Genomic DNA, 22,612 nt, shown 5'->3' with positions numbered 1-22,612 from the left:
TGAGCGGAAAATGGTTTCCGTATGGTGGAAGGATTGCGGAAGTGAGCGCCGCGATGTTTTGAAAGAATGAAAATAGCAGCAGGGAGAGAGGGAAGAATGTAGATCAGTGATCAGAACATGTTTTGTGGTGTTTGTAATTGCTTTCTTTAATCGGGTGTTAGCCCAGACTGTTATAAAACAGAAACGGAATCATTAAAAAAAACATTCAAATAAAATCAGGAGCCTATGTAAAATTTCCTAGGTGCCTAGGTAACTTCAAAAAGATCTGCATTACTTAAGTTCTTAGTTTTTGTTTCTATTTTTGTTACTTCTGGAAATCAGAACGTTTTCATTTTTTTTTTATTAAGGCGCCTTTGGTTAACTACTGTAGTCAGTCCGGCAGAACAGTTGTGATATTGCTGTTTTAATATGCCTCGGGGTGTTAGACGGGTCAGCGCTCATCAGGCAGTTGAAGGGTCTGATTCTGTGGTCTGGGAATCAGGCAATGTTACGCGAAGTCTGGACGAGGAATTGGAGACTTTAGAGCACCCTGCTAGGTTAGACGTAAATTCGACTTTAATGATCAGCCGCGCTTCGTTAACAGCAGGTTCAGAGATGCCGTTGCGCACAAACACGATTGCAGTACCTCATAATAAATACTTGAGAAATGGAAGACAGTGGCCAGTCAGAATATTTTCAATGATTTGTTGTTTAGTTATATTTTCCGCCATTGCATTCCTCTTGGCGATCTTCTATGTTATTTTAAAAGGTAACCATCTTGTTCTTTTTTTGTATTAATTTTCCGCCTAATTTGAAACACAGTTTCAACAGTAAGGGCTACAGTACTAGCTTCATTATTAACCTTGTGGTAGCAGTTGAAAAACATTTTCTGTGGTAGATTCAGATTAGACTTACTTTCGCATTCAAGACGCGAAAAAGCTGTATTTAATCAGGTTTATGTCAATGTTCTTATTTCTCAGGATTTATTTTACTAAATGTGGCAAAGACTGCTGGGTGTATCGTGCATGACAAAAATCTCAGATGATGGGGTATAAAATTAACTTAATCTACTGAGTAATTATCTCAACTCTGGGTCAGGTCTTACTTTCATAATTTAATAACACGTAAAGTATGTAAAAACCTGCCAAAACCACGTTAAACGAATTTTCCACCCTTTTCATTTATTTTTTCATTAAGAAACTGAATTATAACATCTCCTTGCAGACAGCAACACGCTTTCGTATACTATGTACACTTAATGTCACGACGTCACTCAACTTTACGGAAGCAAATTAGCCTATCTTACCCTTGTTTTTAGTGCCAACTTCTTTTTTAGGATATGTCTTTTTAGTATCTATAACGTTACACTTTGGTACATTTTATTCTCTTTCAGACTTGCGTTCAGAGACGTTAACAACTGAAGACGGCACAGAGATAAACCTGTTAGGTAAAAACCACTGAGACAACTAATACTTCAGTTGAAATAATCGTAGTTCTAATGTCCTCTGACTTAGTATGTTTGAATTTTAAACTGACCAATATGAACAAGCATACAATTCTCCATGTGTTCTCGGTACCAGCTATTTTCTTTCAACTTACTGGTTTCTGTCACCTTAAGGTTAAATAGGCATGCTGCACGGACACTACCATGCAATTTGTACATTGTAATTGTATATTTTTAAAACACCTTTATCTATTAATTGCTAAGTATGTGTTATTTTGATATACAGTATGTAATAATATATAATATATAAAGAATAATTTATTTCATTCTTTAGATAGTATATCTAGGATGAATATCTCATTTAGGAGAAAGTGTTGTGGCGAAAATGTACTAATTCTTTACATTTCTAAAGAAAAGCTACAGTAGAATTCCAGGACAATTAGAATGTCAGTACATGGAAAGTGCACTAGTTCTTGAAGAAGGGTTCCTGCGTGGAAGTATATCATGGAATCGTTTTCCATATGAATGGAGGTTGCTAAACCATACAGGCACTCACACTGCATCTATTAATATTAAAGCAGCAGTTCCCTTTCATTTCGTTTGTGTTTAATTTTTAATATTAGAAAATATAGATGTAATTATTGATATCTTGTTGGGACGTCTGTGGGAGCTAGTTTTGTATGATTTGTGCATTTATATGACAATCCAGAGTCAAAAAACGTATGTTAACTTTGTCTCTTAGAAAAGAGTGATTTCAGAATAGTTTTGGTTTGTAAAAAATGGTGAAAAAATGTCTAAAAAATAAAATATTGTAATATTTTATATGGTAGGAGCAAATTTCACGCGTTTCTGAAATTATTTACAGATGTATTGAATGATTATATAAAATGCCAGTTGGGTTATTAATCCTAGGATTTCAGCTAAAAGAAAAATGCATCGGATTAAGAGCTCATGTTACTTGTGTGCAAATGCTAGAATCTTTAAAGCAATTTAAATCCACAGACTCTGCTCTGGTAAAGAGTGATGATGTAATATGGTGTTTCTTACAGAGAGTTTTTGATGAAACACAAGGTGTGTTTTAACATTGTTTAATGCAAGTCAACCAATAAAGCACCTGGAACAAGTAAAGGTTTATTCAGGTGAGTAGCTGCGTCAGCATGCGTAGGCTGCAAAGGAACAAGTAATAGGTTTATTCCATGCTGAAAAAGAAGAAAGAGAACACAACGTTTCGGCCGTGAGGCCTTCTTCAGGTGTGAGAGAGACAGGGCAGTAGGCAAAGGTAAAGTAGCGGGAGAACAAAGGTTGGGAGGGAGGAGGAGTGAGAGGCGGGAGCAGGGGACAGAAAGAGAGGCCAATCAAGAGGTGTGAAGTCAGAATGGGTGCAGAGAGGTGTGAAATGAAACTTCCAATGAATGGAGAAAATTTAAAAGAACAGTAGTCTGTCGTTAAGAGAAGGGAGAATGTGTGATCCTAGCTGCAGAATAATTTTAGTTTCGGTGGTCTTTCTGATGTATGAGTTCGGAAAACCATCTTTGAGAACACAGACGGAGAGATTAGAGTGGTCGTGGCCGTCAGAGGTGAAATGAGAAACAATGGGCTTGGAGAGATCTTTAATCTTCACAGCCCTGACGTGTTCTCTGAAGCGGTCTCCGAGTCTCCTTCCTGTTTCTCCAATGTAGATGGCTGGGCATTTACTGCAAGAGATACAGTAAATAAGGTTGCTGGAGGTACAAGATGCTGTCTGGGTGATCCGGAATTGTCCTGATAGGCCTTGAATGAGTGTGGTGGTGGATGTGTACTTGCAAGTTATACAGCGAGCTCTGTTGCAAGGGAAAGTGCCTGGTGTGGATGGTTGTTGAGGGCGGTCAAGGGAGCTGTGAACAAGGAGGTTACGCAGATTAGGTGGTCGGCGATATGAGATGATAGGGCGATCAGAAAAGAGGGCCCCAATGGAGGGATCATCCTGTAGGATGGAAAAGTTGTGGTTAATGGTCCTGGGGATAGGAAGTGTGTTAGGGTGGTAAGGAAGCACCAAAGGAATGCGGTTGTTACGGCGGGAGTTCCTGATCGGGTTGATGGTCGGGTGTTTTTGGGTGTTTTTGGCTCGGGCAAGGGCCCTGTCAATCACACTGCTGGGGTATCCTCTGTTGATGAAAAAGGAGTACATTTCGAGGGCTTGGTTCTCGAAGTCGATGTTGTCGCTGCATAATCGTCGTAGCCAAAGGAACTGTGAAAAAGGAAGAGAGTTTTTAGTGTGGCTGGGGTGAAATGAGCTGTACAGGAGGTAGCTGTGTGAATCCGTGGGTTTGTAATAAACTGAAGTGGACAGTCGGGGGTAGTTGATAGAGAAGTTGATGTCTAGAAATGGAAGAGTAGTGGAAGATATGTTAACCGTATATTTGAGGGACGGGTGGTAGTTGGTGAAATGGTGCAGGAAGAACTCAAGCTGATCGTTGGAGCATGTGGCGGCACTGACGCAGTCATCAATATATCGTTTGTAGAGGTCAGGGACATAGCCAGTGTAGGAAGCGAAGAAGCGTTCTTCTACCCAGCCGACAAAAATATTGGCATAGCTGGGTCCCATTCTGGTGCCCATGGCAACTCCACTGACCTGTTGGTAAAAAAGATTATTGAAAGAGAATGCGTTCAGTGTGAGGACCAATTCTGCAAGGCGTACCAGGGTGTGGGTGGGTGGATCAAGCACTGTGCGTTTGTCCAGCGTGTGCTTGAGGGCTGTAAGGCCGTCATTATGGGGAATGACGGTGTACAGCGATGTGATGTCCATGGTAAAAATGTAGCATTCGGTACCCTGAAATTGGAAATCATTAAAAAGTTGGAGCGCGTGGTTGGTGTCTTTGATGTATGAGGGAAGATCTTCAACCAGCGGTCTCATGAGGCTGTCGAGAAAGGCTGAGATGTAAGTAGTTGGACAGTTACATGCTGATACGATGGGGCGTCCAGGGGTGTCGGGTTTGTGGATTTTGGGGAGGGGGTAAAATTGAGATACCTGTGGATGTTCCATGATGAGCCGGTTTGCCTCCTGGGGGAGCTCATTACTGCTGATAAGAAGAGAAATGGTGGATACCACTTCCTTTTGGTAGTCAGTGGTAGGGTCCTGTTGGAGAGGGAGGTAGGCAGAAGTGTCAGTTAGTTGTCTAGAGACAAGGTTTATTCAGCATGGAATAAATCTTTACTTGGTCCTTTGCAGCCTACGCTTGCTGACGCATCTAGTATACCTGCTTGAACTACAATAAAGCACGTGATTGTCATTTAAAAGTAATGTTATTGAGCCGAAAAAGGTGTATGAACTAGTCATAGAGTTTTTGTACAGTTCAAGGTTAAAAAAGAGCAAAATAGTATGAATGGCCTCTAACTATTGTTGTATTCCCATGAGAGAGAGAGAGATGTTTTTGTGTTTCTAGTGAATAATATGGATAAACGGAAGGCAAAAAAAAACATTTATTCTGTCAATCATTTCTTTCTTTGTAAGTCTTGGTGTTTTACCTAGCCTCTTGAGTTTTATTTTTATAAAGGGTGAATGTAAAGATATTTACATGACTTGTATGAAATGCCTTTGTGAGCATTGTTCAAATCTCAAGATTGTATTCTGCTGTTTATCAAAGGCCTGCTACTCACACCTCTGCTACAAATTGTTCATTAAACTCATTCAAGCTCCCCTGTTCACGATCTTTGTGGTCTTTGAAAGTGAGAGGTTTGAAGTGCTTGAGGAGATCTTCATCAAGTGAGTTTAATGGAGTTGAAGGGATGGTGATTGGAGTGGGTGTGATTGGCAAGTCTCTTCTTGATGAATAGGGTTGAATGCAGGTTGTGTCGTTTTGTTGCAGATTCTCGCAGTTGTGCACAGCTCTTCACCTTTGCATGTTCCTCAAGGGCTGCTGTATGAGGTCATGCAGGTATTTTAGCAAACATATTTGCAGGTTCTCCTCAGCTAAATACAGCTTTCAAAAGTAAAGCAGCAGGCTGGCTGTGACTGTAAACAACCAGGATATACTGTAGCAGAGGTTAAGAGAAGCCTTAGTTCAAAGTATTTAGTGCTCCTTTATTATTTTTTTATACCTCTACAGTATGCAGTTCTAACATTTTTAACCAGCTGGCTAAAATAATGTTTGCAATGAATGTCATCACTTGCTTTACAGGACATTGTTTTTATAGAAGCTGATATTACAGCTGCCTGTAATATCGAGTGGCCATCAGTCATGCGCAACCAGAACACAATCTTAAAACTATTTCAACCCACTTCTGATTTCAACTGTGTCAATTGGGAAACTATAGCAGAAACACCCTGATGGTATTTTGTGTATTTTTGTTGTTTCATTCTAAATTTCGTGCAGGGTTTTGGAGTTTGCTGATTTTGTCTGTGATAGCTGGGATCTCATGCTGCAGTTTCTCGTGGACCCTGACGTACTTCGATTCTTTTGAGCCTGGCATGTTCCCACCAACTCCTCTGTCCCCGGCTCGGTATAGGTATGGTGCATTTATTATTTCGGATTTCAGTTTAACCCAGATGCATTGTTAAAACTCAAGTCAGGGTTAGCACAGGCCAAAAAAATTAATCAGCCATAGAAGGTAAGCATATATCTTACTTCCAAAGTTTTTCTAGCATAACAGGTGGAAATCTATTGGACTGTGTTGAATATCTTCTGTGCTGAGAATGACATAATGTCATCTTCAGAATGACAGAAATACTGACAGAAATAGAAGCTTTATCCTTCAGTTTATTCAGTATTTCCATTTGTTCTAATGTAAACCAGTATTAAAATAATAACAGTATCTACAATCATATTTTTTCTTGTGTCTCTTTGAGGGTTATTTTACGGTAAACCTCCATAACAGTGCTTTTTTCTTAAACTGCTGTGTAAGAAACACATTTATAAACGTCTGTAAGAATAAAGTATAAATTAGTTGACCAGTGAACTTCATTTAGGGCTTAATAATAAGATGGTTTTGTAATGGATTTTAATAACTAAAGAGGGAAAATGCACAGAAAATAGCATAGAAAGCATAAATCCTTATTACATATAAAACAGCAGGTTATTCCATTATGGTTTCAGATTCCTTTAGGCAATGCATTAGAATACAGATTTGTTGTGCTTTATAACCAGTTAATTTATCAAACAATGATTACTATTAATGTTCTAATTCAGAGGCAGATTGGAGTAGAATATCAGGAAAAGTTCCTGCTTTGTTTATTAAACACTAATATCTTGTGATTATTTACATTAGCAGATTATACCTGATACTAATATGGCCTGTTCAAATTAAAGGAATGTTACATTTTTGACATAATAAATTATTATACATTTAACCATACGATTTGCTACTTTTGATAATCAGCACTATGATTCTGGTTGCACTACTGAGACAAAATATAGCCATGGATATCGATATTTGTATGCATTCATTGTGGAAAAATGTAGTTTGGCAAATACCAACTTAGATTATTTGTAAGACAACAAAACAGAAAGACTTGTTATGAAGGTGACACTCTGATTTGTGCCTTGTACAAGAAATTAATGACCCCGCCCACAGCATAGTGATAAGATGATAAGTTCTTAGGGAGAAAGACTGGGAACAAGCTGGTGTCTATGTACAGTCTTCTTTGAAAATTAGTTTTTCACTCTAAACACCATGGATCATTGGTCTTTTTATGCTTGATAATGTTCCTTTTCACTTAGGTTTTAACCTTATTCTTTGTAGTAGGCATGCTATATTGAGACACAAATTGTATTTCACTATAACATTTCTTTCATTTCTTTTGTTCACATACATTTTTTAACTTTTCTAAATTGCTTTACTATGAAAACTGTTTAATCGTGTTGCAAAATTTCAGCAGCTAATTTAAGTACCAGTATAATTGTTCTAAAATTCCAGATACATTAAGTTCACATTCTTGTTTGAGTTTGTGACATCTACATGCATTTGTAAGCAACTGAGGCATTAGCTCCTCATTTTGCCTGATCTCAGCTCCAGTGAATTGTTATAGAGGTTGTCAGGAGAGCAAAAAAGAACATAGTTACTAAAGTAAATAGGTTCTGCAAGATAATCAGAACTGAATGGACAAGGTTAGTTGAGTGACAGAAAACCAAGTAAAAAGGAAGCTTGCATAAAAAGATGTTTTGATTAGAAAGTTTTCACTAAGTTGCCTGCATAAATCTTTTCTGCAGCTTCTTTCCTTGAGAAGTATAGTATATTTTCACATATCAGAATTTAATGTTTTGTAGTACCACCTAGCATAGCATTTTTGAATGTTTGCTTGATTGCATTTCCCAAATGGTGCACCAGGAAACGAAATATTAGGTGCAATTGATTTTCATATACAGTAAATCATACAGGGATCTGAAAAAGAAAATGTAATTTTCCTGTGACTGGCTTTCATCATTCCTCAGTAATCCTAGTGCCAGGAAACCATTTTCTTCAAAGAGTTTAGAAAATTGGGATGAGGGGTAGTAGTAAAGACCTTTTATGTTATTTTATGTTTAATTTGATGGTTTTTCCTGCTTGAATCCTTTTTTATGAACGAACAGTTAAGTGTCTCGAAAGTTTAGCCAGTTTTGTATTCTTTAATAAAAGAATTTATTCTTCATCGTGACTCCTTTGGGATTAGAAATGCCTTTTTATTTGAATGTGGTGCTTCTGATGCTCATTTACCTAAATCAGCTAAAACCTGAGTTGTGTTCCCTAAAATACACCTTACAAGAAAATAATTCAGCTGTGAATTTTTGCCAATGTGTCTTTTACACCATATTTTATAACGATCCACTTTAAAACAGTAGGACTACTCGAGAAAAGGAACTATTTTTCAGTGGTAAATTGATGTCTGAAATTAAATGAATTTCTCTGTGGTCTGCAGAGTATTTCTGACATTTAATGTGGAACTGGGAGTTAAAGGGCAGCTTCTTTTGCTGACAGTTGTGCTTTTCATAGAGGTATCAGTGACAGTTGTGATGAAGCCACTATAGGAAAGTCCATTTATCTGAAACGGGAATTTAATGAAAAAGGTAAAAGTGCTTCTGTAGAGTCAGTCTGCCTTTGCAGATGAGAGCAGCGTAGATACTCTTCGACTTCACTGCAGCTCTTCCGTTTCAATGACACAACTCATTTATCAGTTCTTTGGTGTATATTCCTCTGTGTAGCCTTTTGTTCTGCTCTCATCCTTCATAATTTTGGCTCTAAATGGGAGCATATTTCACACAAGCAGTCAGGCAAAATGAGGTCAAATGGTACACCTGTTAAACAATTTGTTGTAAATTCCTATATGAAATGTGTTAAATGATCCAGTAAATGCATGGACATCCAAATGCAGAAATAACTTTTCCATTCTGTGTTTTTTTCAGATGTACGGATTACGCAGGAATGAAATTTATGGGCTGTAAAAACAAAAGTACAGGGTGTCCTTGTAGGTTATACAGCTCTTGAGGGGAGGAATTCCAGAGAATGCAACTAGACAAAAATTAATGTGTTTACAGTTTCGAAATATGCATAAACCGTAAAGTACAGTTCATTGAGATATGTAAAGGATAGGATAATAGGATAATTTATGCCTTGTATTATTAAAAGTAATGCAAAAACAATCAAATCAGGGCCTTTGTTAACATCATGTAATCATGAGTGTACTGTACCAACATCACATTATGGTCAGTGACTTGATTGATTGAACTCAGACAAAACTTTTTGTTTTGTTTGAAAAGCAGCCCTGCTTAGCTTGTGCATGTGTATTTCAGTGTTTCATTTAATCATTATATTGCTTCTGGCAAAAGTGCAGTGATTTAGAATTAATTTGTTTACAGGTTTGAGCTGTAATGTTCTTTACAAAAATGAAAATGGGGGGCACACATGCCTCCTAATATGAGCACTGATTGCAAGATTGCGAATTATAGTTTTAATTATACAGAACAAACTTAAAAAAATAACACCACTTTTAAAATCAAGCATGATGATGGTTAAAATGCATATCTATTAAGACTTTCAGACTTCCTGATGTCTGTTCATTGCTCCATTTCAGCACAATTATTTTATTTAATAATTTAACATTGATATGCTTTAATTTTCCACATCACGCTCACCTCCCTGTTCTAACCAATATATTGTATCTTAAGACAATATTTTGAATGCATTAGGAAGATTTGATTGGACTGAAATTTGGAATTGCAAGAAAAGAGGAGTCCTGCAGACTGCAATCATTGTACACTGGTAAAATGCAGGTTCATACTTATATGGATTAGTGCTATCCTGTATAAAAAAAATCTCAGCTCTCAGAATGTTATGTTCATAAACATTTTAACCTCAATTCTAAAATACTATTATAACCAATCATATATATATATATTTATGATATTGTTATATTGCAGTTTGTTTTATTGGAAGATCATAATTTTACCTTTTGGGCATCATTTAAATTAAAATGTTTTAACAAAAACATCAGTTACGTCTGACAGTGACTTACTGAAAGAAAGATTAATCAAGAAAGCACAGAACTGTATTTTTTACAATTCAATTCATTTTCAAATTAAAAAATACTTTATTCATTCCCAGGGGGGGAATTTAAGATTGCATGGACATCATTATTTAGAAAAGAATAATGTGCTGGAAGTTTAGTGAGTAAGTCACCTGTCAATAAATAATACAATTTTATAAACACTTGTCAATAAACAATACAGTTTTATTAGATACACAGGTTGATATCTGTGAGGTTTTTTTCTGTTGGTAAATTAAGAACATGCTTTTTTTGCAGTAAGTGCACGTACATTTATATAATTTGTCATTTTGGTGAAATTGTTTCATGCATTCAGTGACCTTTTAATATTTCATGTCCTGAAGCCTAATGCAGACCCAACGAGTTCCACAACCCGTATACTCTATGTAAAATTATTGAAGTCAACAAAATTCTATTTTGCCAAACTCAAGATCAGATTGAACAGAATGATTAGTTGTTTTTTGAATGAGTTTGGCTTAGGGTTAGGGTTAGATCTAAAAAGTAAGTATACATAATAGAAAATGTTTGATTTTTAACATTTAGCCAATTAACCATCTAATTTATTTATCCTGGAGTGAGCCTTTTGCATAAAGTATTTACAAATGAATGGTCAGACCTCTGCTCTTTGATCTGATTAGATTCACCATGTGTATGAAATGAAAGTGTTGTTCACAGGTTATTTTAAATTACAGATTTACAGGCAATATTTGTTTTTTTATTTAATATTTATTTATCTGTTGACTGATTAAATAAGCTGCTTTGTTTGTCCCTGATGAGTTCAACCATGATTTGAATTCAGCAACATCCGTCTTCTATAGTCATTTAGAAGATAATTTATCTCAGGTTTTGCCGCAGGTACAGGTAATATTATGTGAATTTCTGAGTAACCATGCTTTCCTGTATGCAGTGCATTTGTTGCACGATTAATGTGGTTGAGCTGCTACTGCACAGGGAGGTTCCGGTAAATATCTGATACATGCTCTGCTCACCCTATTCCCATTTGTCATCCTATTAGTGTAGGTTTGTGTCATTCTGGACTTCAAGCTTCATTGAGTTAGTTTAATGGATGTAATAAACTTGATCAAATTGATTACAGGTTTATAGATTTTATATATATAGCTCATTGGCCCAGAAAAAATACTTTTATGTTTTAAACAATGGAAGGTTTTCAACTTTACTCACATAGATTTGGATATTGGGGATTACGAGAGATGATATTCAAAGACTGCTTAGTAGGACATTTCAACTCTCATTTAAAATAGAAGTGATTCTCACAGATTAGAGAATTTAAAGTGTATTACCCATTCATAGAAAAACAGAACCAATAAACTACAGACCAATCAGTCTTCTTTTATTAGTCAAGTTATAGAAGTTTTATAGATCTAAGTTAGAAGAATGCTTATAAGACAGTGGCATTTAAGAAATGGCCACAATGGATTCAGAAAGGGATGGTCTTGTTTAACTTAATTATATTCTTCAAAATATCAGCAAAGAATTGATAATGCAAAAGTATATGGCAAGTTAATGTGTTTCCATCGAGAGCTCATTAATGAATGAGACAGGGCATGCCTTTATAATGTAGGTGGCATAAAATCTGATTATGCAAAAGTAAGCAAAGGTGTGCCACAGTGATTCAATTTAGGTCTGTTAATCAATAGAGTAGGCAAGCAATAAAATAAACTCCCAGTGGACTGTTTCACACAATGTAGAAAATCAATATGATAGGAAATGCTAGAAATAATTGTGAGTAGAACACTCTACTTATGTGAGTAGAACATAATTCAGTCAAGAAGCGACTGAAGAATATTTAAGATTCACTTAACTCTTAAACTACCTAATTAACAAGATGGGACCAAGTGGCCTCCTCATTTTTACAACCTGTCTTGGTTTAGAAAGTTTTGTTGATTTCCAGACATGTACTTAATGCTCAGGGAAGACATACCTCATACTAAATTTTTGACAGTGTCTCATGTTTTATTCTTTGATCTGTATATTTGTGTCAAATTTGGAATTAATTCAATAGGACCCATTTCTTTGTGCATCAGCATATGTATGTGTAAGTGGATATAAAAAGAGTGGAGGCACAGTGGTTAGCCCTGCTGTTCAGCAGCGCTGGGGCACTGAGTTCAGTTCCAGACCTAAGGTGCCCTCTAAATGGAGTCTATATTTTCTCCCCATGTTGTGTGAGTTTTCACCAGTCCAAAGACATGCTGGTAGGTTAATTCTGAGAAAATTTGTCCTGGCGTGTGTGTGTGTTTGTGTCTTTGTGTGCCCTGCCATGGACTGGCGTCCCCTCCAGGGTGTATCCTGCCTTGCACCCAACTGCCTGCCAGGACAGGCTCTGGCTCTCCCACAACCCTGAATTGGATGAAGTGGTGAGAAAATGGATGGGTAAAAAAAAATTCCTTCACAGTTCAGTTTGTATTGGTTAAGTGCTTCAGCTTGTGTTCAGGTTCATTAATTAGATTAGCACAGTGTTTCTTCTTATAAAATACCTTGTGTCGGCACGTCAAGAAGCTAAAGTGCACTTTTTGTATTTTTCATTATCAAGTCATTTGCATAATCTCAGCTTTCGTGTGCAGTCAGTTTTCTGAAGAAAAAAATAAATAATGGCTTATGAGCCTCCCTGCGTGGACGTGTTTCCATAGAGACCGTTTGTCAAGATGCATCAGCTGGAGCATCTTTACCAGATATGCGCTTTAAAATGTCAGCACCGTTAGCCTCGTTAAAATTAATTCTCTCAATTGTGTGTTAAATTTAATTGTAGGCTGCCATCTGTTATATAACTAGAGTTTACACATTTATTCACTTCAGATTGAATGTTAATAATGGATGCTGCACAATTCCCTATACCCTTTTTAGTCTGAGACCAAAGCGTTTTCTGTTCCCTTAGATTTCTTTATTTTGATTTTGTTCTTTAATGATTATTAGTCAGAACACAACCTTGTATTTTAAATCATGAATTATCAGGCATAATTCAAAACTTGTAACAGGAAATGTCTCCAAGAGTGATGTCTAGTGCAGCTACTTTGTCTTCAAGGTTTATAAGAACAGAGGGCACTCCACATTAGTTTGAAATAAAGCTTATGTTTGTAAGCTCTAATGAGCCACTGGATATTTCATTGTAACAAATTGTGACTTGTTATTCTGTTCTAAAGAGTTCTGAAATGATCAGATTGTTTTATAAAAACGGGGGAACGAATATGGATGATTGACCTTTATTGTACTGTATGGTTAGTTGGGTATTAGGCAGTAATTGCTTGTAAAGATCTAAATGCCTAAAATAGCAACACACTGTTAGCTGACAGGAAGGACGAAATTGCAAAACAACAAGGTCTCCCACTGATGATGTACCCTGTTACGATGTCTAACTTCTCTACCATGTATTCTAATATGTGATACAAAATTAAGAATGTATATCCCAGTGTACAGTATATGTTTCATTAATTTTCTTCAATTGTAATAGCAATGGCAGAATATAGGTCTGCAAATGTAAAATGTCTTGCCATTTATTATACTTTTGTGAATTTGAGATAATGCCATTAAGAACATTTTTCATTTAATAAACTCTTTTCCTGTCCCTGCCTGTAAACTGATTGTAGATTAGTCTAATTGAATCTTAAACATTACACAACTTTCCTTCACAACCATTTTAGAAAGTGGCAACTTTTTTAAACACTCATACATAATGCTTAAATGAATAAAAATGAGTCATGAAGATTGTGATTTATTGCAATTCCTTGGACGAGAATTCACTTAACTAATTAGTATATGCAGGAGGAAGAGATTCGGGTAGGATAGACTGAGAAATCTTAAACTGGAATTGTTGGGTCTTAAAGGGGAACTGCAATGCTATTTTTATATTTTGGGGTTAGAATCAACATTGAGGAGTACATTTCATACCATAATGATAGTCAAATGTACGCAGTAAAACCTCTAATTTACATCACAAAACAGACAAATTTAAGGTGCGATGCCATATTCTACGATTCAGTACGAGGCAACCAACCATTCGGTGAGGTGAAGCGGCCCTAGTACATTGTGAACAAGCAGGCTTGTGAATATGTCTCTTGTGATCCAAAGGAAATATTGCTCTAGACTTTGAGACGGTTTTGCCGAAAAACTCGACTTACTTGTTAACTCTGCATGCAGATTGCGTTGAAACATTTTTGCAGTGAAACGCCTGTTGCCCAACCTCTATTTATTTGTTCGTACATTGCATGACATTAGTCATTACAGTGACTCATGGCCAGGAAAGACCCCATCACAATTCGTGCACACTCTTGTTCTCGCCCGAGGCGAGGCCATAACTTTGCGAAAACATGGCAACTACACAGTACTTTCACAAAGTTCACAATTTGGTGCTTCGTTCGGAATTTGTAAAATTTTGCAGTACTGTCAATTTATTTTGCTACCAAGATTTAATTGAGAAATTGGGACTATGGTTTCCCTTTAAAAGCTCAGAAGCAACCAGGGCCTAGCTTTTCAAATCTTTGCTGAAAAATGTCATCTTTGTACAACAGTGTCCATAATAGGGGAGACTGCTGCCTACTAGAACACTGATAACACCAGCATCTTGACTTTTCCTAAGGGCTTTCCACAGGCAAGTGTTGCTTAGTTTCTGCAATCTGGCTGTATACATCTGCTTGACAGTCTCAATAAATACAGTTGGAGACCACATGTTTTTCATTTAGAGTTAGGTCTCACATTATATACTCCTAAATTCCAGTAGTTGAAATTCGGAGTCAAAAGAAGAAAAAAAAAACAGGCACTTCTTTTGTCTAAAGTTCTCCAAATTCCTCTTAGGAAATGTCAGCCTTTATTATTTCTGCAGTGTTCTAAGAGAACAGATGATCTGTATGTAGCATTAAACATGTCTTCCTGTCATTACGCTGTGGCAGCTTATGATAAACTATAGCGTACTTCACATTACTGTTTCTCCTCAAGCAGTGTCTGTTTTCCTTATCTGTTTTGCATCAACTTAAAAGGTCAGTAACTGTTACTGAGTTTCAGTGCTGAATGCAGTACTGTATTTGTATTTACCACTCTCTATTAATTTAACATGTTTATTACTGATTGTAGCAGTATGGTTGTGTAGTGCTGAATTAGACATTTAGGTTGCAGGAATAATAAGTGGAAAAAAACTTAGTTGAGTAGAGAAATATTGCTGAGCTGATCTCTAGATTTTATTTTACTGTTACACAATCAGTACATCACATCACATTAAGATTCTTGGTTCACAGAATTCATTTTTACTTGTGATTTGGGATTTAGTTTTTATAGAACTTGAAGCAGAGCTTTTTAAAATTTCAAAGGGCCGTTTCTAAAGTCTGTTCACAATATGCAATGCATGAGGCAGAACTTTTCACTTGGTTTCGCTCATTGGTATTTCCCACACTGTTTACATCAAGGCTCATATTCCAAAAAAGACTTTTTTACTACTACTTTTTACTATTTTTATTATACTTTCCATGTGTTATTAGTGTCTTGATAGTTATTAATGCTTTAAAAATTAGTCACAATTTATTCTTCTTCTGAAATAGTATTGCATAATGCTCAGATGTTTTGCCTTCCCATTTCTGCTTTTAATCTCATTTTACGTACCAGTTGTCTTACAGTTGTGGTTAGAGTTCTGCTTAACATTTTGGTAGATGCTAGCGTATATTTGGCTGAGCAGTTATCAGGCTTTTCCAAACTTTCAGAAACAGGAGTACAGAAGTTACAAGAGAAGTACATGATGTGGTAAAGAGTCTCCTCAAGAGCATAGCAAGATGGTAGTCAGTTATTGAAGTATATTTGTTTGAAGCTTATCAGCCTTTAAAAAGTAAACCGTATATATATGTGTTTATGCAACTGTAAAAAAAAAGATGATAAGCTAGGTGGTTACATATCTTTTGCCGATATGTAACAGGTTTTGAACAAACTCACACTGATTGTGCACCTAAATTTAATATTTTGAGTATATTTTTGTAATTGGACCTCGATTAAAGTTTTAACTAGGAGATTAAGTTAATCTTGCAGATGCTATATGTCCATTGTTCATCACTGACATACTGATATTATTTTATTTTGCCTTCTTCTATATGAACATTAATTACTTTACTGTTTAATATTATGAGATTTAACAAAGGAGTCTCCAGGCAACATTTGTTTGCCTCAGTAAATTGGTGCTATATTCTCCACATACCACAAGCAGTATAATAATCAGATTAAAACTGCTCAAACTGTGAGTCATATTACATTCACTCATTGCAGTATTAACACCTTCATTAAAGAAGTAGAAGGCTTGATATCTGTTGTGTGTTCGCACTTTTTAAAAATAGTTTTTTAATTTGGGGTCCAGTGATTCACTCTATACAATGCTGTAAACATCACTTTTTTATGTAAAACATGGAGAAAGCTAAAGTACTTTATTTGAAATGTCCTGTTTGGAACATAGAGGACACAGCAAGTTTCAGCAGATGGTAAATTTACCCATGATCAGTCTCTTTACCAGTCAGTACTTAGAAAAACATCCTGGAAACTAGGACAGCCTATAATATAGATTTTGGCCTCCGGGGAAAAGCAAATGGCACTTCTTATGCTTTTGCCAGCCGGTATATAGATTATTGGTTCCTCCTGTATGTATTAAGGTCAACATCTCACCATATTACTTTCTTGTCAATCAAAGAGAATGATGAAGAAGACTGTTGTATGTCTGGTTCCAGCAATGGGAGTCTGGAGCAAGCTACTGTACCTTGTCATGTGGTTTAGGTCAATACCCTGGCTTCTTTCAAGAAACAGCTGCATGAGATCAATTAGTTACTGACTATCAAATAAACCACATGGGCTGACAGGTCTTGTCTTCTTTGTAACCATTCTTATGTTTTTATGTTCAACTCTTTTAAAACACTGTTTTGAAACTCGTTCTTTTGAGGCTGGAAGATTTCTTAAAGTTTGGACTCGAATGATTTAAAACACAGTGCTATATGGCTTCATAGTGCTGTTTAATTTTGATATTTATAATGAAATATGTACTGTACATCCTGCAGTAACTAGTTTATGTACCATAAAATAGTTGATTCTTCTGTATTACTGTTTTCAATTAGTGTATGATGCTTTGAATGTTCAATCTAAGTATACACATGAAGATTTAAATTTTATAGGGTTTCCTATTTCCACTTTCCTAACTGTTTTTTTTCTAGAGCGAAAGCTTGAGAAAATTTACAAAAACGTTAGATTTATTGAAGAACAATATTCCCAGTAATAATAACATTTTTGCAAGGTGCAACATCTCAAATTCATGTGGATCTCAAAGTGGACAATGAATACATATGACTGTTACAATAAACACACATATTGCATCATATTAAAAATAATTTTTACTTTTTTAGTCAAAATGGGAATTCCAGCAGTAAAAGACAATTATATAAAATATTAATACTGTATTACAAACTGTATAATGCATTCAAATTTATAATCATTTGCAAACAATCTGCTGGTAGCAAATATTACAATATAATATTGTACGTCAAAGAAGATACAGATAACTTGATGACAAATAAGGACAACACTTAATAATGCATTCATTAATTCTGACTGGGTCTGATGCTGTGGCAGTCTAGAGAAAAATAATTTCAGCCATACCAAGCAAAAAATAGTGAAGATAAGAAATCAGGGCAGTACAATAGGACAGATGGTATGATGACAGAAGGCAGCCTCCTTGTGACAATTGAGTAAGTACTTATTTAATAATACTCACTTTAGTGATCATCACAACTACAGTATATAGCAGTTACAATTATAATGCTGATCATTTTTGCATAAACATACTAGGTTTCATCCAAAATGATCATACATACAAAGGACTATACATACAGGAGTTAAAGCAAAACTTCATTGGTATCATAGCATAGCATTGGTACCGATACTAATACGTTGCCTTTTTAAAATGCCTAAGTATTTAGTTTCAATCCCATAAAGAAGTTGCAGTTCTCCAGCCATGTTCATCTTTTGTAGAAGGAAATTTAAGGATAACAATATTCTTATTTCCATCGTTCCAGCACTGTTTCTGGTGATTCTTGTCCTTGATGTAACTTGCAAAAGAGAAGCAGGGGGACATTATCATAGCTGACTTTAGTTAGAACTTTTTTTGCAGTATGTCCAGACGGTGGCACTGCATTGCTACTGTGGCGTTTAAAACTAAAGCCCAAGGGGGGATTTATTAGTTCAGTTAGCTTAAGAATCTGCTGTAAAACGATTGCTTACATTTTCCATTTTTGTCTGATACAATTTAATGGTTTTTTTTTCCATTGACAGTCTACTGTTTTAAATTTAGCATTGTTTTCTATATATGTGGGTCTACTAATTTGAGACTGCACATACACATCTGTGTATACTGTATATTATGTAGTTTATTTCTATAAAGTTAAATACATATATAGACATATATTGCGTGTGTATTTAATATGTGGCTAATACAATTTAAAATTGACTCTTGACTTAGGTATCAAGCCTTTTTCATCTTAGTAAACTTAATCAGGGGATGATCCTCAGTGACAGCTCTTTACGTTGAAGTTAATTATCTGTATTGTCTGTTTTTTGTTGTTTTGTTGTTTGTTTGTTTGTTTTTTCTTGAAAATTGCAACAATCACAACATAATACAAAATTGTTGGGAGATCACAGCAATTTGGTAATGACTCTCCGTTTAAACCAGATCATGCATCTATTCAAAACCTGCTTGAATTATTTTACAGTGTAATATTCTTCCACATTTCCATTTATTAATTGATTTTTCTCTAAATGGTGATGTATCATAGTATTGTAATAAACAATAAAAAGCCACTTATAAGCACCTTAGGTAGGCTAAATAAGAGTCTGGTTAAGAACTGTTTACTTTAGATGGAAAATTCCAGGCAAGCATCCATTAATTTTCAGGCATTGTAGCCTGTTGTGTGTCAAGCAGTAATAGAATAGAGGAGCTCTAAACTTTGGGATACAGATGAATAGTTTAATGTAGTGAAAGGGCTGTAGTGTTGAAAAGGGAAATTTACATCAGAGGAAGAAGAAGCCCCTTCTTTTTAAATGTATGTTTACACAGATAATTGAGTTTTTTTTACAAGAAAATAAAACACTGCAAGACAAATACCAAATGTAATGTTAAGATTGCAATCACTGGTAAAGCACATGAATCTGTTAGTAATGATAGCAGCACCCTGCCTTTCAGTTGTGTGTTTGGGAAGTGTTTGAATTTCTAAATAAATGTTGAGCAGATTTATGAGAATTACAATCACCTACTTAACTGGAAAACGTCAAAACATTAAAAATATTTACCATGAATCTTTGCTAGTTCTTCTGCTGTAGCACTCTGGAATGAATGAAAATGTCACTGCTGCACCTCAAGAATGTATTTTGAAACCATCTACAAATAATTGAAGGGTGGGACATTGTCAGGCTGCATTTGAAAAAATCTAACCAAGAAAAATAAAACTTACTTTTAGATACAGTACTTTATGGTATATCCTATTTTAGAATGTGTTTATCCGACATTTTCTGACATTATGATTCAATCTGCTAAAACTCCACTGTGTGCTGTATGTAGGTTCTGAAATATGTAAGGTATGCTAAATAATTTTTGTTTACTTTTTTTCTTCTTTTTCCAGAAAACTAACAGGTCATTCCTTTCACATGGGCTACAGCATGGCAATACTAAATGGAATTGTGGCAGCGTTGACGGTAATATGGTGTCTGATATGATGCCATCATCAGGAAAAGCTGTTTTAAAACTTAAAGGATTTCTTTTTGAAGACTAATTTATATTCTCTGAAAGTCTAGAACAGCCCCGTCTCCAACCCAAGTCATAGAGAATTTCAGTATTTTTAGTTTTATGGAATTATCAAACAATTTGTTTGATATCACATTAATATGCACCGCCTAAACCAAGAAAGTCTGAATGTTCTGAAAAACAGAAAGCCACATGATGGTGTTGCTGTCATGGATTAAGGCTGGAGATCCCCTGTGTTTTTTTACTCTCTTTTTTACTGTCCTAGTGTCTGATTTTGTACTCTTATTTGTAATGCAAACAAAGCTAATAGTACAATTTTTTATTTATATTTTTACATTTGGAATCACACATTTTCTTTTAACAACTAATTTGCCAATAATTGATCTGTACCACCACTGAGAGAAAAAGCACTCTGAATTCTAAATTCCAGCATGTCTTTTGGGATGCTCACTATTCACACACAGTTCAGGCTCCATACTGCCTTACAGGAGCCGAAAAGTGATTGGGGAAGTAATGTCTCCTGTCAATGACACTGCAAGTTCACCACTGCCTGACATGTTACAGGGGCGGCTGTAACATGGCAAGCCCAACCCTAATGGCACTTTGCCAGCTGTATACCACTACTTGGGTAATTTGTCTAGACATTTGTCTAGTTCCATTGCTTATTTCCTGGTTTCCCACTAACAGGCTATTTAAATTTTCAGTGCTTTTTGTGTGCATGAAAATATAACACTGATGCAGCTATTACATTGAAATGCACTGACTGCCATTTTTGTAAATTATATTTATGTCTTCTTTTGAATTGCTTAGCATAGTAAACCAGGAAATAATCTTTTTTCTACATAAACAAATATTTGAATTGGATGTACAAAGTAATTGTAAACTATAGGGTTCTTAAAAATCACTATTATGATTTAATTGTTTGTGTTTTTGAACTAATATCTTTCTTAGAAACACTGAAGCTTAAACACTATTTTGTGTAAAACATTTGGGTTTTTTTTCTTCAAGATGTTCCTTCACTGTAAAAAATAATTCTGTTTCACTGGGTATATTCACATTACCCTTTAGATTATAAAGTGTTTAAAATAACTTGGATCTTAACAGCAAATAAGGTGTGTATAGCAAATTCACTTTCTGAAGCATACTAAAATATATGAAAACTTTTGCAAATTTGATAATTTAATTTTATATATTTTAAAATTCTGTAAAACATTTTCTCTATTTTTTCTTTAAGTAGCATGATTTTAGAATTAAGAAAATGCTGCAATTTGTTTTCATTGATTTCGTGCTTTTAGTTTTTTTCTTGAAATAATTGGACATCTGTAATCACAGCTACAGAAGCTAGTGATCTGTGTATAGACGCTTTTAGTTTTTAGATAAGGTTAATGGGAAGGAAAAGATAGGTATCCTTTTTTCTGTCCGTTTAAATTTCAATTGGTTTTTCATGGGGAGTACAAAACATTTCTTTTATTTTTTTTGTATTATAAACACAACTGCAAAATTCTGACAAATAAGTTTATATTAATATCTTTATGGATAAACTAAACAAAAAATAGATGTTTATGGAGTCAGTTTATGTTTATGGAGTCTTCAAGTTCAATACAAGTCAATATGGGTTTATAATTTGGTGAATTGTTAATATCTGCTGTTTTTTGTTGCATATTATTGTTCAACGGGTATTTTATATTAAAGGGTTTTTAATGCCATACTGTGTATAAACTGTTTGAATATTACTGTACATTTTGACTAATAAAATGTTTTCCAAGTTTCCAAAGTCTACATTTCATCACTATTTCTGAAGTTGTTCATAAATTACATTTTTTGTGCAAAATATACCCTTTGGAGAACACATGACTGGCATACAGGTGTGGAAACTTGGAGTTAGAGCTCCTACTGCCTGCAGCCCTCTCTATACATTTTAATTGCAATAGGTGGAAGTAAGCTCTCAGATATCTGCTGTTCAGCAACTGATTTAGAAGACACATCATTTCAAGTGAACAAAGGCAAATAGAAAAAGTTATGTAATACACAGTGAAAATGGAAGGTTTGGAAGGCAACATCTTGAAGCAGGAATATCATATCCGTCATAACAGGTTTTACATACTGTACATATTCCACCGCCTGTCAGAGGGAACTAAGTGGGACCACAAAAATCAATCACTGTATAGTTTTCAGGTTTGATTAAACTAGAATTTGGAAAGCACACACCCAATCTATTCAACAGCTCTTCTGGAGGTTGCAATAAGCCTTGTGTGTATTTATGCAAACTATCGCTACAAAATACAAATAAAATTGGAAATGAAGGGCATTTTGATGTACAGAAGCTTAGCAGTGGCAAAAACATGCATTAACCTTTTGTAGTAATTGGTGTTTAATGAAAATTGCATGCAGAGACCCTGCATTGTTCTATACATTTTATTTTGTATTTTTGCTATTTGCAATCACAAGGAAACTGTCAACAGAGTATAATTAGCATATCTCTTGGGATAAAGCAGCAGGAAGGAAACATGGCTAGCATTATTTTTTTATGGATCACCTATTCCCATCACACAAAACAAGAGTATTCTGTAGACCACAGTTTGTGAAGTAAATAATCCAAAAATTGGATATTACAAAATATATATTACAAAAACAAAAAGATATTACAAAAACAACAAAAAAACTACAATGCTTCCCAAAATTATTTTCCTTGGATTCAAAGTGTTGGTATCAGCTAGGGCAGGTGTGTCAAAGTATGCCTAAGAAGGGACATATTTAATTTAAACACAAAAAGGTTTGACAAAACACTAATGTACCTACAGTATATTTTGTACAATCAGAGCTAGGATTTGATCCACCATCTCCACTGTCCAAACAACTGGCAAAAAAGAAGAAATAGCAGAACATTTTGGTGTTGTGGATTTCTTCAGGTATGTCGAGGTAACAAAGGCAG

The 22,612-nt window shown here is 35.3% G+C and overlaps 1 protein-coding gene across 1 annotated transcript; it reads left to right on the top strand.

Annotated features, from left to right (window-relative positions):
- Window positions 1-19: 19 nt before the first annotated feature.
- On the top strand, window positions 20-21,448 carry arl6ip6 (ARF like GTPase 6 interacting protein 6). The gene is made up of 4 exons (XM_088931050.1): window positions 20-748; window positions 1,373-1,426; window positions 5,776-5,908; window positions 19,559-21,448. The coding sequence occupies exons 1-4, from the start codon at window positions 409-411 to the stop codon at window positions 19,650-19,652; spliced, it is 621 nt and encodes a 206-aa protein (XP_088787176.1). The 5' UTR covers window positions 20-408; the 3' UTR covers window positions 19,653-21,448.
- Window positions 21,449-22,612: the final 1,164 nt, after the last annotated feature.

Source organism: Atractosteus spatula, chromosome 13 (genome assembly GCF_055471065.1).
Source record: "Atractosteus spatula isolate fAtrSpa1 chromosome 13, fAtrSpa1.hap1, whole genome shotgun sequence".
Lineage (NCBI taxonomy): Eukaryota > Metazoa > Chordata > Actinopteri > Semionotiformes > Lepisosteidae > Atractosteus > Atractosteus spatula.
This window is presented reverse-complemented; position numbering and strand designations above follow the sequence as displayed.

Excerpts from the sequence above, each read along its gene's own strand:
- arl6ip6 (XM_088931050.1), top strand. The coding sequence starts at position 409 with ATGCCTCGGGGTGTTAGACGGGTCAGCGCTCATCAGGCAGTTGAAGGG. Across the intron at positions 1,427-5,775 it reads CACAGAGATAAACCTGTTAG|GGTTTTGGAGTTTGCTGATT; the intron begins GTAAAAACCACT and ends AATTTCGTGCAG. Across the intron at positions 5,909-19,558 it reads CTGTCCCCGGCTCGGTATAG|AAAACTAACAGGTCATTCCT; the intron begins GTATGGTGCATT and ends TTCTTTTTCCAG.